General features: G+C 42.6%; 1 protein-coding gene across 1 annotated transcript; it reads right to left on the reverse strand.

The window, feature by feature from the left end:
- Positions 1–8,373: 8,373 nt before the first annotated feature.
- On the reverse strand, positions 8,374–9,343 carry LOC307093470 (proteasome subunit alpha type-5-like). The gene has a single exon (XM_079761633.1). It carries the CDS (start codon positions 9,235–9,237, stop codon positions 8,512–8,514), a length of 726 nt encoding a protein of 241 aa, XP_079617759.1. The 5' UTR covers positions 9,238–9,343; the 3' UTR covers positions 8,374–8,511.
- Positions 9,344–15,964: the final 6,621 nt, after the last annotated feature.

A 15,964-nucleotide genomic window follows, 5' to 3' on the forward strand; every position in this document is an offset into this window, starting at 1 on the left:
GAACTACTTGTTAGCAAGCCCAACTTAGAGAGAGAACAGGGTCTGGGTTGCTGGGGGAAATAGTCAGGACTACCTGGGAGGGCCCAAATAGGTACAAGCTAAGGTAGGACCATGGGGGTGGCTTGAAGGGAGCCCCTTACCTAGAGGAAGATCTGACTTTTATATAGATGATGGGCCAGGATCTGTGTGGACCTTCAGGATCAACCCACCCACAACTTCCCTTCTCCCACTTCATCTTCTGCCTTTCTCCCCATCACTGGCTTCTCTGTACAATTCAGCTGCTCTGACCTCCTTTCTGATGCCTCAACCTGCCAAGCTTGTTTCCTCTTCAAATTCTGTATTCTTGTTGCTTTTATGCCCTGGCATGTTGTGCTCCCTAAACCTCACATGGCTGGCTACTTCTCATCATTTAAGACTCAACTGAGATGTTACCTCCTCCTCTGAGAGATTTCCAATTGAAAATTGACCCCCTTCCTCCTCACTATTGCATCACACTGATTTACGGTGGATCTTCATTATACTGTATTTGTGAATTCATCTACTCCCTTGAATTTATTTGTAATCCCTGAATCAATACTTGCAGCGCTTTTGAGGTCATTTTCAGATGCGTGCAGAGTGGCAAAAATTTCAGTTACCTGAGCTGCATGTTCCTTCTGAGTCGGAGCCGCCTTGCTCTGCCTTCTTGCTTTCGCTCTCATATTGTAAACTAGTGTCCTTTCAGGAGGAGCTCAGACACAGACTATCCCAAATTGTCCCGTGTCTATGTGTCTTGTTTATTATTGCCCATCTCTGTGCTTTGGAAGTGCAAGTGCTCTGAGAGAGGCAGCCTGGCTTCCACTCTCAGTGCTCTCTCCCCATCCCCCCACCCCAACAGGCACTTCGTATTTGTCACAACAATGAACGAAATGAATGAAAAGATCAGACTGTCAGCACTCAAGAGGGAGGGTCAAGACCTGGGGAGCCCAATCTAACCAAACAAAACAAAGAAACAAAACCAAAACAGACTCATAGATACAGAGAACAAACTGATGGTTGCTAGAGGGGAGGGGTGAAAAAGGTGAAAGGGAATAAGAGGTACAAACTTCCAATTAAAAAATAAACTAGATGCCCGGTGCATGAAAATTCATGCACTGGAGGGGGGTCCTTCAGCCTGGCCTGCCCCCTCTCACAATCCGGGAGCCCTCAGGGGCGGGAGGCGACCCGGCCATCAGGGGAATGCGAAGCCCCCATCACACCTCTGCTGCTGCCACTGCTGGCAGCGTAAGCCTCGACCAGCCCTGGTTATCTGAGCCTCAGGCGGCCCTGGGCGGCTGGGAAGCCGACATCCCGAGGCTTGCCTGTGCCTCGGGCCAGCCCTGGGCGGCTGGGGAGCTGAGAGGACTGGGGAGACTCTGGAGGCAGGCACATGGTGCGGCTGGGCCCGCCTGGGGGCGGGGGCAGGCCCGGCCCTGCCGCATGCCTGCCACCCCGGCGGGGTTAAGGGGACTGGGTGCCGCCATCTTGTGTCTGTGGACGCCGCCATCTTTCAAGGTGTTGCAGTCAATTACCATATTCCCGCCTTATTGGCTGTGGGCACCACCATCTTTGTGAGGGTGTGACAGTCAATTAGCGTATTCCCTCTGTATTAGATAGGATAAGTCATGGGGATATAATGTACACATAGGGAATATAGTCAATGATGTAATCACTTTGTACCATGACAGGTGGGTACTAGACTTATCATGGTGGTCACAACGTAAGGTATATAAATGTTGAATCATTGTGTTGTACAACTGAAACTTCTGTGACAAAAGGGGCCACATGCTAACCTAACAAGCTCAGGGGAGGCCTGCATGGCAGTATTGCAAACTCAGAGATCTAAAATAACCACAAAAGATGGTCTGAAAATTAAATATTTAACTACAAACAGGTTATAGTGGGTAGTCATGTCCTAGGCCAGCGGTTGGCAAACTCTTTAGTCAACAGAGCCAAATATCCACAGTACAACGATTGAAATTTTTTTTGAGAGCCAAATTTTTTTAAACGTAAACTTCTTCTAACGCCACTTCTTCAAAATAGACTCGCCCAGGCCGTGGTATTTTGTGGAAGAGCCACACTCAAGGGGCCAAAGAGCTGCATGTGGCTCGCGAGCCGCAGTTTGCTGACCATGGTTCTAGGCCAGTATTTTCCCTGACAAAGATCAACTTAGATCTTTACTGAGCCCATTGTCTTTTTGCCTCTAAGATAACATATCTGTGAAATGTCTGGGTAACTTGTAACTTCCCTTTTTTCTGGACTACTCGGGGCACAACAAATGGCTCCAGGACAGTCCCTCATTGTTATTGTTATCAAGTTAATCGTCAACTTTAATTATGTTAAACTATCCTGTATCCATCTCTGTAAAAGAAGCATATGTCCATCATTTCACTTTTTACCCTATCCCAGAGGTTTCCCCACTTTGCTTTATCCCACCTCCTTAATCTATCACCAATGGATTTTATGTAACCACTTATGTATTTTCCTTTTGATGGTAAATTTATAAAAACAAGGAATGAACTCCCCATTCTCCGAAGCATTATCTCAATATGTTGAAGTTCTGCTTCCTGGCATATGTTGACAGTTTGGCTCAAGTAAACTCACAAAAAATCTTTACAGGTTTCGATGATTTTTTATGTTAACACTACTATAATATCTTATGCCAACTATTTTTTAAAAATAAAATTTAAAAAAAGCTGGGAGAGTCTCTGACTGGATGACCACACTGGGAAGGTCGAGTAGATGGGGGTGGAAGAGATGAAGTGAAGATGGGAAGGTGCAGGCACAGAGAATCAGTCCTACACAGTGTGGGACTGATCTGGGAACATCCTTGTCTGGGTTGCTTGCATGGACTGGGATGGACCCTCACATGGTGGCCTTCTGAGTGTTTACCAAGACACCAGAATGTAGTCTGGAGGTAGATGGGGCAACAGTCACGTCAGTAGCACCCATTGAGTGGGATGCTTTTATGAGTTAGATGCTGAGCTTGGTGCTTCACCTCTTTTAATCCACACAACTACTCTGTGTGTGGGGGCGGGGAAGAGCGGGGGGTTTATCCCCCCCCTACCCAAACAATTGAAATAACTGGGTCACAGAGCTACCAAGTGGCAGAGCCAAAATACAAACCTAGGCCAGTCTGGTCCCTTACCAGGACTCCTTAACTGCCACCACTGTGTGTCGCAAGCTTCAGGCTTCCCATTTTTGTCATTTGAGTTTATCATCTGGACTATTATTTACTCCACACTTTTTCTTTAAACTGACACAGTTTTTTTCCCCCACCAAATTTATTTTCAAAGGAAACTTTATTGCTATAGTAAATGTAAATCAGGCATCCCTTACCATGAGAAAAAGATCATTTTGAAAATATATACAAAGGACACAGAATAATATTACATTTTGGCCAGATCCTGTGGCCTGCTGGAGGCCCACTCTGGCTTTGTTCAGAATGCAGGTTAGCAGGCATTGGAGATATGTTAGACAGTAGAATTCATCAGAGACCGTCTTCTAAAGTGAATAAAAGGGTGGTTGAACAGAGAGTGGCTGTCTCACTATGTGACTCGACATTACTTGGTACCATGTCTCTTTACCACACACAATCTTCTCACATTCCTCCTGAAACCAACACATGCGCCACTCTGGTCTTCGGGAAACAGCGGCAGACCTTTGTGGCCATATGCCCTGATGAGCGTCCTCTCTGAACACATGAGGAGGCAAAGCTTATGTTATAGAAAGTTGAAGAGGGAATTTAAGGAGCTGTAAATGTAACTCCTTCCCCTGACATTTGATCCCGTTCCAGAGAACAGGGGGAGGGAGCAACAGCCCCAGACAATGAGAACGCTGCTGTGCTTGCTTTCTAGGGAGGCATCGAGGTCATGGTGTCTGGCTTTGCGAGGGTGATAAAGGTCACTGGAGGAAATAAAAATTCATACCAAGGGCACAGTAGGGACGGTAATAATTGTGGAGTGGCACACAGCCCTCAATAGGTGGAAAGCCAATTTAACAGATGGACATAATGAGTCTGGCTCCCACTCTAAGTTTTCTTTGCAGGCCTTCTGAAAAACAAGTCAATTATTTGATGTGCAACAAGAAAGTGAAAACATACCCAAACAACTAAAGCAGAGAGATGGGGGTGTCAAGCTGGAAAAGCTATAGGGCTCCTCTCAGAGCCTAAAGTTACAGCCTGATCTTAAGAAGTGATATGGGAGGATAAGATGCATTTGTTGTAATATACATGAGACAGCCTGGGGCTTATATCAAATGAGATCTTAAGGCATCTCAGCACTGGCAGGTAACTTGGATAATGGAAGGGAGAAATTGCTAAAGCAGCTATTGGGAGAGAAGAAGGAGGGTGAGCTGTGAAAGCATACACCCTATCTTCCTACGTCTTTCTCTCTCTCCTGTACCCTTCACCCTTAGTCATTTTAGAATGAACATATCCTCAGTTAAAAGGTGGGATAAGGAGATTAAGGGTTCTCTATCAGTGTTCCATTAAAATTCAATTATTTAGCAAACAATACTTGTCACCTACTATATGCCAGTCATACCAGGCCCCTGTAGATGACTGAGACATGCTCTCAAGGGCTTCATGTAAGACCTGTCTGAGTTTGTTTCCTGCTCTTGTTCTTCTAGTTGTGCAAGTGACTTTACTTCTGTGCCTCAGTTTCCCCATCTGTAAAATGGGGACATCAATAGTGTCTGTTTCATAGGGTTATTTGCAAGGGTTAAATGGATTTATCCAGGTGGAGCACTTGGCACAAAGCCTGGAATACCATACGGAGAGCTCCATACCTAATTATTACTGTTACTAATATGTTAATAATTATTACTAACATTTTAATCAACAAAGTAAAACGTGAAGTAGCATAGAGGAGGGAATAATTCTATGGGCAGCTGGGGAGGCTTCCTGGAAGAGATTATGGTTTCTAGTTTGAGCTTTAAAGAATGAGGTACTGCAGGGCCCACAAGGAGGGCAGATGGTGCAGCATGCATGCAAATGCACTCTCTCTTCTTAGAAGCCAGTAAGAGCACAAAAAGCAGTGAGCTGGGGACACGAAAAAGGCTATGTTGGTGCATATAACCTGCTGTTTTTCATCATTACTGCATACAATTTCTTCAACTTCCCAGCTCCGTTTCTTAACAGTGTTCTCCAAGGTCAGTCAACAAGAGAATCCATCAAGGACTTAATGAACAATGCAGATGCCTGGGCACCCATCCCGGAGGTTCTGGCTCAGCAGGCCTGGTGTGAGGCCCAGGATTCTGCTTTTCAAAGTAAGCATCCTTTAGTCCAACTGTCACACTTGGTAAACCTCTATCCTAGGGTTCCAACTCTCCACTGAGAAACAGTCCTCCAGATCTATAAGGTAGATCACAGCCAAGTCCCTGAGTGAGTATAATCAAACTCGGCTTTGCTTGTCTACTGAGACCATCCCTCTGAGGATCCACATACCAGGTCTCACTCTTAGCCCACTTTCCCTCCAGCAGCGGAAGTGCTTCTTGTTTCTTTAGTTCTGTACTTGGCTTATGGTAGGGGCCCATGAGGTAACCCCCAAAATGTATATTTCTAAACCAGCGCAGTTCACTAGAACTTTCTGTGATGATAGAAATGTCCTATATCTATACGGTGGCTATTGAGTGCTTGAAATGTGGCTACAGAGACTGCAGTACTGATCATTTTATCTATCTATCTATCTATCTATCTATCTATCTATCTATCTATCTATCTATTTTTAGAGAGAGGAAGGGGGGTAGATAGAGGGCGAGAAAGACAGAGAGACATCAATCTACCAACTCTCACACGCTCTGATTGGGGATCAAACCCGTCACCTCTTCGTGTAACGGGCAATGCTCCAACCAACTGAGCCACACTGGCCAGGGCCTGATAATTTTATTTTAATTAATTTAAACAGCCACATGTGACTTACCACATTGGACAGCTGGGTTCCAAACACTGGAATCAAGCTAAGCACAGAGCACTCACACTTTGAAAGGCCCCTGGATGGAGACTGCCTCAGGGACCAGCAGGTGTGTCTTCTGGCCTCACCCTCTGAAACCTATGCTTTTTGAAGAGAATGGAGGGCAGGAACTCCTCCATTATTTAAATAGTGAATCTCTCTCTCTCTCTTTTGCATGTATAATTGGGTTTACTAAGTTTCAAAGATGTATAACATGGCTCCACTGTGTAGGTTTTTTAAAAAAATGTTTTTATTGATTTTAGGAAGAGAGTGATAGAAACATCAATTGGCCTCCTGCATGGAGCCTGAAACCCAGGTATGTACCCTGACCAGGAATTGAATCGGAGACCTCTTGGTGCATGGGACAACACACAACCAACTGAGCCATACTGGCCAGGCTAAGTTTTTAAAGCATCCACTCATGATCTGTTTCTTTCTGTGACTTATAAAAATTTTTTTAGCCCTAGCCAGTTTGGCTCAGTGGATAGAGCATCGGTGTTTGGACTGAAGGGTCCCAGGTTCGATTCTGGTCAAGGGCATATGCCTGGGTTGTGGGCTTGATCCCCAGTAGGGGGCATGCAGGAGGCAGCCAATCAATGATTCTCTCTCATCATTGATGTTTCTATCTCTCTCTCCCTCTTCCTTCCTCAATAAAAACATATAAACAAATTTTAAAAAATTTAAACCGCACAGAATGGGAGAAACATATTATAACATCATATATTTGACATGTGATTTATATCTAGAATATATATGGAACTCCTATAACAACAATGGCAACAAAAACAATCCAATTTATTTATTTATTTTAAAATTTTATATTTATTGATTTTAGAGAGAGAGAAACATCGATTTGTTGTTCCACCTATTTATATATTCATTGGTTGATTCTTCTATGTGTCTTGACTGGAGATTGAACCTGCAACCATGGCATATTGGGGTGATACTTTAACCAACTGAGCTACCTAGCCAGGGCAGAACAATCCAGTTCAAAAATGGGCAAAGGACTTGAATAAACATTTCTCTCAAGAAGATATACAAAATGTATAATAAACACATGAAAAGATGTTCAACATAACTAATTATTTGGGAAATGCAAATCAAAACCACAGTAAGAAACGACCTCATACCCAGGGTTATATACCCAGAAACAGTACACCCAGAAAATCGTAAGTGTTGGCAAGCATGTGGAAATTGGAACCCTTGTGCATAGCTGGGAATGTAAAATGGTGTTGTTGCTATGGAAAATGGTAAGGTGATTCTTCAAAAATTAAACATAGAATCCATATGATTCAACAATTTGACTTCTGGGTTTATACTGAAAACAAGATAAAGCAGGGACGCAAACAGATGTTTGCATACTCATATTCATAGCAGCATTATTCACAATAGCCAAAAGGTAGAAGCAACCCAAATGTCTATTGATGGAAAAATGGATAAACAAAATGTGGAATATTATTCAGCCTTAAAAAAGAAGAAATTCTGACACTACAACATGGATGAACCTGGAAGACATTATGCTTGAGGAAATAAGCCAGGGACAAATGGACAAATACTATATGAAGCCACTTCTAGGAGATGCCTTGAATAGTCAGATTCCATATAGACAGAAGGTAGAATGGTGATTGCCAGGCGCTGCGGGGAGTAAGGGTTGGGGAACTATTGTTTATGGGTACAGAGTTTCAGTTTGAAGAGATGGATGGTGGCGATGGTTGCAGAATAATGTGAATGAACTTAATGCCACTGAACTGTATACCAAAAGTGACAAATTTTGGTTATTTACCAAATAACCACAACATATTTACCACAATAAGAATGATAAAATGATAAAAGAAAAAAATAAGGCAGTAATATCTTGACGTTGCCTCCCCACCTGTTTTAGTCACCACAGCAGGAAGGGTGGAGGAATCCTAGTCTAAAAATTCCCCCAACTTGATGTCCACACACCTTTCCTAGTCTCTGTCCAGGGTGGATGTTACTGAGTTACTTCTCCGGCAGACAGAATGCATTACTGAAGATGAAAATCCTTGGAAATAACATTGCGTAGAGTGGTTATCGTTGACACTATTGATAAACTGCTCCCTACATAAATAACATATGTGAATCTTGAAGAGTAGCCACAATTACAGTGTAATCATTTCATAAACACGGAAGAGTCAAATCATTCTTGTGGCAACAATCTTAATTGACACTATTATTACTCAGCTCAACAGGTAGGCTGAAATTTTTATCTATTTGATGATAGCAACCACCTTCATTTGGTCCTATGCCATATTCTGGTTTTGCTGGATTTTTTCTGAGCCTGTCAGTTTCAGAGTGCTTATAGTAACTATAATGAGTATAATGAAATACTGTACCCTACTTTTTTTTTTCTATTAACAAATATTTTAAGTTTTTCTTTATTTTGGAACTGCCTTTATGTACAGACATCATTAAAAAAAGCACATACGCTGCAGATTTTCCAAGGACTAGAAGTTGGAAATAAAAGTTAAGGGCAACCAGGAGAACTGAAATTGTCCCAGAGAAGCTCTGAGGATCACATTCCTTAAATGTCCTTGATGACCTCTTCAAGTTCCTCCTTTGTGAACATGTGGAAATTCTGGCCAGGCTGCACGGTGGCTAGCTCTATGTTAGTTGCATTCAGCTTCTCCTCCATTACTTGTTTGAGGATGATGAGTGAGGACTTGATGGCTTCTTTCAGAGTCATAGACTTGTGGTAAACTTCTTGCAAGGAACTCTGGGCACCCTCTGAAGCAGAGCCAATTGCTCGAGCATCACACTGTACAAAGGTCCCAGATGGGTCCATATGAAACAGCTGAGGTCCTTTCTCATCAACTCCTCCAAATAACAGTGCTACTCCAAAGGGACGAGACATGGCACCGGGATCTGCATCTTCCTCTCCAAACTGCAGAGCCAGATTGGACACAGCCTGGGTCACACTCTCCACCGTCATCGTCTCATTGTAGGTGAACCAATGGTTCTGTGTCTCCACTCTGGCTTTATCAATTAAAGTCTTAGCATCAGCAATTAGCCCACTCATGGCACAACCTATGTGAGCATCAATCTCTACAATTTTCTCAATGCTGCTCGGCTCCATGAGTGGGGAGGTAATTCTCTTCTCCACAGCTAGGCACACCCCCTCTGATGTCTGGATACCAATGGCTGTAGAACCAAGCTTTATAGCCTCAATAGCATATTCCACTTGAAATAATCTTCCTTCAGGAGAAAAAGTATTCACACCCCTGTCGTACTCGGACTGGGTGAGGAACATGGCGAGGGCAGGAGAAGGCGGCAGCGGCTACGCGGGGACTTTGAGGGCCAACACGAGTTCATCGGCACCTCGCAGCCGCACACCGCCGCAGAACCGAGGCCCTGCTCCCAACCTGTACCCTACTTTTTGCAAAAAACATATCGACAGCCCTGGCTGGCGTGGCTCGGTTGGTTGAAGCATTGTCCCATACACCAAAATGTGGCAGGTTCGATTCCCCTCAGGGCACATACCCAGGTTTCAGGTTCCATTCCCAGTCCAAGCACATGCAGGAGGCAGCGGATCTCTCTCTCGTCTCTCTAAAATCAATATATATATATCAAGATATAGTAAGAAAGAAGAAATTAGCTTTCCTGAGGAATCAGTTTTTTACTCTTCATCAGACTGGGCTAACAGAGATAAAGCCATTGTAAATTGTTCTGATAATCTCCTTCGTTGAGTAAGCACTGCCTTTTTACTCATTGAGAAAATTTGTTCTACAGAATCATCGACAACCAGAAACGTTATTGTTTGAAACTATACCAATAAGCACATCCCACTCTTATTTGGGGGATCCAAGTCACTTTGACACAGAGAAGCTGCCTCGAATGCCAACCCAGAGCAGAGTATCAGATAAGAGGTTTCTAAACAGGACAGTCCACATCTATCGTAACTATAATTTCCAAGGCAACAGGACCCTGGGTGTAATTTGCAGTCCAGACCTGATCTTGAGCCCTACTTGGCTCTGAGCCTATCAAAACCCTGCTTCATTTCAATTTCACCCAGACTCCATGATAAAAATGCTACTTTTTCCTTTGTTTGGTGAGCCATCCCACCATTCCTCTGCTGTGTCATCCCCTTGTTGTAACAAGTCAATACTCCTGACTCTATGGTCTACAGATTTGTCCCATGTGACCCTGAGATGATTGGGCTAAGACAATAGAAACCTCAATTGAACAATAACAACAAAAAATTAGTCAATCAGGGTTTCATATGTGTATGTGTGTGTATGATCACAGGAAAAGTAATCACTTCAGGGTCTCTTTATTTTTATTATTTTTATTATTTTTTTAAATATATTTTATTGATTTTTTACAGAGAGGAAGAGAGAGGGATAGAGAGTTAGAAACATCGATCAGCTGCCTCTTGCACACCCGCTACTGGGGATGTGCCCGCAACCAAGGTACATGCCCTTGACCGGAATCGAACCTGGGACCCTTGAGTCCGCAGGCCGACGCTCTATCTACTGAGCCAAACCAGTTTCGGCAGGGTCTCTTTAAATTGTGGAATTCTCCCTACTTTCATGCATTTAAAATTACTAATTTAGATTTACTTGCCACATTTCATTTAGACATTATTTATGGATAAGCAAGACACAGTGGCACTAGTGCTACAGAACCTGTTGCCTTTTTTCATAACACACTGTTATCCTCATTGAATTCCAGGGGGCTCCCAGCAGAGACTGAGCCGAGAAGGAACCTATGCCTTCAAATGGTTCCGGTGGTTCAGGGTTTGGTGAGTTGGCTTTGTGTATTTTTGTTAAGTCATTCATAGATGATCATATTCAAGGATTGATTCATAATTATGAAAATCGTAAGACTCTGATAAAGAAAGAAAACTGGAGTAGCAACTGCCTCACCTCAATGTGAAGGGGCGGGGTGTGCGGGGGGCGGGGGGAGGAAACTGACATTAAAGAAAAAGAAAGAAAAATGTCAGTTCATTCATGTATCTAGAGAAATGTTATGGCCAAGTAGGCTGGAATCCTGTGTTGGCTTGCTCAACAATTCTCTGCTATATAGGGAAATGTACTTTAAACTGTGATTACTTGATTTTATGCATGTATTCACCCATCCATGCAGTCATGCATCCATCCATCTATCCATGCATGCATGTCCAATAGACCAAGATAATACTTTTTAAAATATATTTTTATTAATTTCAGAGAGGAAGGGAAAGGAAGACAGAGATAGAAACATCAATGATGAGAGAGAATCATAGATTGGCTGCCTCCTGCATACCTCCCACTGGAGTCTGAGCACACAATCCGGGCCTGTGCCCTTGACCGGAATCGAACCTGAGACCCTTCAATTCATAGGCTAACACTCTATCCACTGAGCCAAACCAGCTAGGGCTAGACCAAAATAATATTGACGAATATTTATTGAGCATTCTTTATATACTAGGTACTATTCTAATAATTTTACAATTTTCTACCTATAAGTCCTATTATTCATTCTTGCAGATGAGGAAACTAGGCACAGAAATAGTGAACAAGTTTCAAAAGATCACAACTATAAAGTGGCAGAGGCTAGATTCAGCATAGACACCAGACCCATATTCTTTTTGCCCTTTTAGATTTATGGGGAAAGTTATAAGAGTACTGTAAGAAATTCCTGGGCACTTTTCACCCAGATTCCTCAAATGTTAACATTTTACTACATTTGCTTTATTATTCTCTATCTAATGTTACATAATTTTTTTTTCTGAATTGATATAGAGTATGCTTTACCAGTAAATACTTCAACATGTGTGTATCTTAAGATCAATGGCATATCAAGATTAGGAAATTAATATTGATAGAATATTACTATCTAACATACAATTTCATTCAATGTCACTAATTGCCCCACAATGTCCTTTATAGCAAAGAAAATTCTGGATCATGTTGCATTTGGTTATCATGTCTCTTTAATCTCTTTTTAAATTATAATTTTTAAAAATTCTCACCTAAGGATATGTTTTACTGATTTTAGAGAAAGGTGAAGAGAGAGAGAGAGAGAGAGAGAGAGAGAGAGAGAGAGAGAGACTGATTGGCTGCCTCCCACATGCACCCCAACCAGATATTGAACATACACCCTAGGTCTGTGTCCTGACCAGGAGTTGAACCGGCAGCCTTTCAGTGCACAGGATGATGCTCCAACTGAGCCACATCAACCAGGGCTCTTTAATCTTTTTTAATGTAGAGCAGTTCTATGATCTCTCTACAGGTTTAATGTCATTGATGTTTTGAAGAATACAGACAAAACTACCATGCAACTTCACTATACATATATACATATATATGTATATATATGTATATATGTATCCCCTCGAGAGAGTTTGACCAGGAGACCGGAAGTTCGATCACTCACTATGACGTGAGCTGACCACCAAGGGGTGGTGCAGAATGAAAGAAGGCCCTGGCCAGCAGCTGGCAGCTGGCAGCCGGGGAAGAAAGGTCCTGGTCTGCAGCTGGAAGGCCCTGATCAGCCCTGATCGCTGGCCAGGCCTAGGGACCCTACCCGTGCATGAATTTTGTGCACTGGGCCTCTAGTAAAAATATACTGACAAATTAAGTTAGTTCCATCACAAGGATTTCTCATGCTAGCTTTTAGGTTGAAGTTTTTTGGTTTTTTTTTGGTGTTGTCTTTGTACATACAGTTGCTCCAGTACCAATTCTTCCTCCATTGAATTGCTTTTACAGCTTTATCAAATACAATTCAGCCTATTTGTGTGGGTCTATTTCTGGGCCCTCTATTCTGTTCCATTGATCTGTGTTTCTATCCTTTCACCAATACCACAGAGTCCTGGTTACGGTAGCTATATAATAAGTCTTTATCTTAGGTAGACTGATTCCTCTCTTTATTTTTCTTTTTAAAAATTGTTTTAGCTACTTTAGTTTCATATAGAGCTTAGAATAACTGTATATATACTTGCAAGTATGAACGCCCACATTGGGCTGCAGTTGCAGGTGCCCCACGTTGGGCTGCAGTTGCGAGTGTCCCTCCCACGTCCTGCGTGGTTCAGGGTTCAGGTTCAGGGTTTGGGCTCTGAAGGAGGCCGCATGCAAATGAAAGAGACTAGACAAGAAAATATTAATTTGGGATTTGGGGGCCAGGCGGAAGCCCAAGAGAGGACTCCGCTTTGCTCTGGCCTTTCTTTTTTTTTTTTAATTTCTTTATTGATTAAGGTGTCACATATTTGTCCTCATCCCCCCATTCCCATCCCACACCCCTCCCCACGGATGCCCCAACCCCCTGTTGATCTTAACCATTGGTTAGGCTCGTATGCATGCACACAAGTCCTTTGGTTGATCTCTCCCCCCTCTCCCCACCCTCCCCTACCCTCCCTCTGAGGCCTGATAGTCCGATCGATGCCTCCTTGTTTCTGGTTCTGTTCTTGTTCATCAGTCTATGTTGTTCATCATTTCCCCTAGATGAGCGAGATCATGTGTCACTAGAAATATACTTATAAGAACTGAATGTGAGATGAGCAATAATAGTTATGCTGACAGGCAAATGAATCAGTCTGTAGTGAGTTTCTTTCTGGACCAACAGTTCTTTTGAGACCCAATATCAATGTCCACCAGTTCCTTATGTGTACATGTCGGCACTGACTTTTCAGCTCTGGATAGTGGACAAATGGTGGTAATGCAGGTCCGACTCTCTCTGGTTTGGTCTTGGCCGGACCCAGAGGCACGGCTTCACCCGGACTCAGGGGCGCGTGGCCTCACCCGGACCCAGGATCCATGCTCTGGCCTTGCTATCCCTTTTATTCAGGTTTTGGGATACACCCATAGTCCTTAGGCAGACAATTCCAATAATAGCTCGATGATAGCCCATCAGCAAGGATTTACATAAGACTAAAAGGTGGAAGTTGCTTCAGCTCCCTTTGTCTCAACTAGACAGTGGGGCATGGCTCTGACCTTTCAGAGCTCAAGGTTGTCCAGCCTTCTGGACTCCTTGTCCACCTTTTTCTGCTAGTGAAGGCAATGGGCAGCTTCCAACATATACTATTTAAAAATCTTACTTGGATTTTGATAGGAATTGCATTGTTTATTTATCAGTTTGGGAGAATTTACATAGATACTATGTTGAGCCTTCCAATCCATGAACATGGTATGTCTCACCATTTATTTAGATTTTGTTTGATATCTCTTATTGGTGTTTTTTAATTTTCAGTTTATAAGTTCTGTACTTGTTTTGTTAGATTTGCACTTAACTATTTCATTTTTTAGCTATTGTAAATGGTATTTTGTTTTTCAAATACAAGTGAAATTTTATTTTGAAAGCCACAGAGGTAGAAAAAGTGAGCCAAGCCCTAGCCAGTTTGGTTCAATGGATAGATGTCAGCCTGTGAACCAAAGGGTCCTGGGTTTGATTCCAGTCAAGGGCACGTACCTTGGTCAGGGCTCGTGCAGGAGGCAAACAATTGATGTGTTTCTCTCACATCAGTATTTCTCTCTGTCTTTCCCTCTCTCTTCCAATTTCCCTAAAAAAAAAAAAATCTATGGAAAAATATCCTTGGTTGAGGATTAACCAAAAACAAAAAGAAAAAAGAAAAGAAAAAGTAAGCCAGCTGGGTTGTGTGAGCTCAGGAAACAAGTTACAGAGGCAAGAGAAGGACCCTTGGAGCTTAGGAAAGAGAGAGAGCAAAGGTATGTGCCTTGAGGGAAAAAGAAGGGGAATGGTGTGTGAAAGATGAAACAGAGGGCTGGAGACCATGGGATACCAGGACACAGGCTTTATTGGAGATCACCCTGCCGGCCGCCTTCCAGAGGGGGAAAAGGGAAGAGAGAGAGAGAGAGAGAGAGAGAGAGAGAGAGAGAGCCGGGGTGAGAGTGCCTTTTAAGGGGAGTAAAGGAGGGGACGGGGCTTAGGGTACTCAGCCCACGCTGATTGGTGGTTTCATGTAAGGTACATGGTTAGGGGTGTAGGGATTTAGGAATTGGGGGCTTAGGGTATATGGCAGGTGCTGATTGGTGGTTCAATGTACAGTCCATATAAGGTGGTCAGGAATGTCCGGCTGCAGGTGGAGTTTATGTCATACTCCGTCCATCAGTTGGGGGAAGGGAGGATCTATCAGTGTGGGCATGCTCGAGAGAGAGGGAGAGAGAGAGAGGAAGAGAGGGCCTGGCATTGTATTTTTAGTCTTGGTGCCTACAAGTTTACAGTTAGTATATTAAAAAAGGCTTTTGAAAAAAATACAAATGTCTTTTTTCTTTTAATTAATTAATTAATTAATTAATTAATCAATCTTCATTGTTGAAAGTATTACAGATGTCCCGTTTGTTTATTTGTTTTTCCCATTGACCCCCTCCCCACAAAAATATACAAATGTCTTAATATTTAGGTTCACCCCGCCCCTCAGAGATTCTGATTCTTTTTTTCTAGGTGGGACTGGTGTTGATATTATTTTAAAGCAGGTGATTCTCAAGTGGAGTCAAAGCTGAGAACCACTCTTTGAATGAGCCTGGTTTTACACTGCTCCACGCCCACAATCCTCTTTCCTTGGCTGCTTATCATATGAGCTGAGGCTCAAATATCACCTCCTCAGAGAGGCCTTCCCTGAACACACCATCTAAGGAGGCCTTGTCTCTTTCCTTAGATACTCTCTAATTACTCTCTTTTATTTTTTATAGCACTTTCTCATCTGCAATTATCACCACTTTATTTCCTGGGATAGCTCTCTCCACTAATCCCTGAAAGCAGGCACTGTTTCTATCATTTACATGTTGCATCCCCAGAGCTTGAATTGTGCCTCACACACAGTGGATGAATAATTAATTAGTTTTTTTTATTCTTAGATGGATGATATTCCCTGATCACTTTATTAAAATTGGTATTTCTCAAGTCTTTATTAGTAACACATTTACAAACTATCTTTTGAGATTCTTTTATCTGGCTAATTTTAATGTTATATTTATATTATATTAAAAATTAAAAGTTGTACAAATATGTGTTCATTATAGAAAAACTAGAAAGCAAAATCT

Source organism: Cnephaeus nilssonii, assembly GCF_951640355.1.
Source record: "Cnephaeus nilssonii genome assembly, chromosome: 2".
Classification (NCBI taxonomy): Eukaryota; Metazoa; Chordata; class Mammalia; order Chiroptera; family Vespertilionidae; genus Cnephaeus; species Cnephaeus nilssonii.

Excerpts from the sequence above, each read along its gene's own strand:
- LOC307093470 (XM_079761633.1), bottom strand. The coding sequence starts at position 9,237 with ATGTTCCTCACCCAGTCCGAGTACGACAGGGGTGTGAATACTTTTTCT.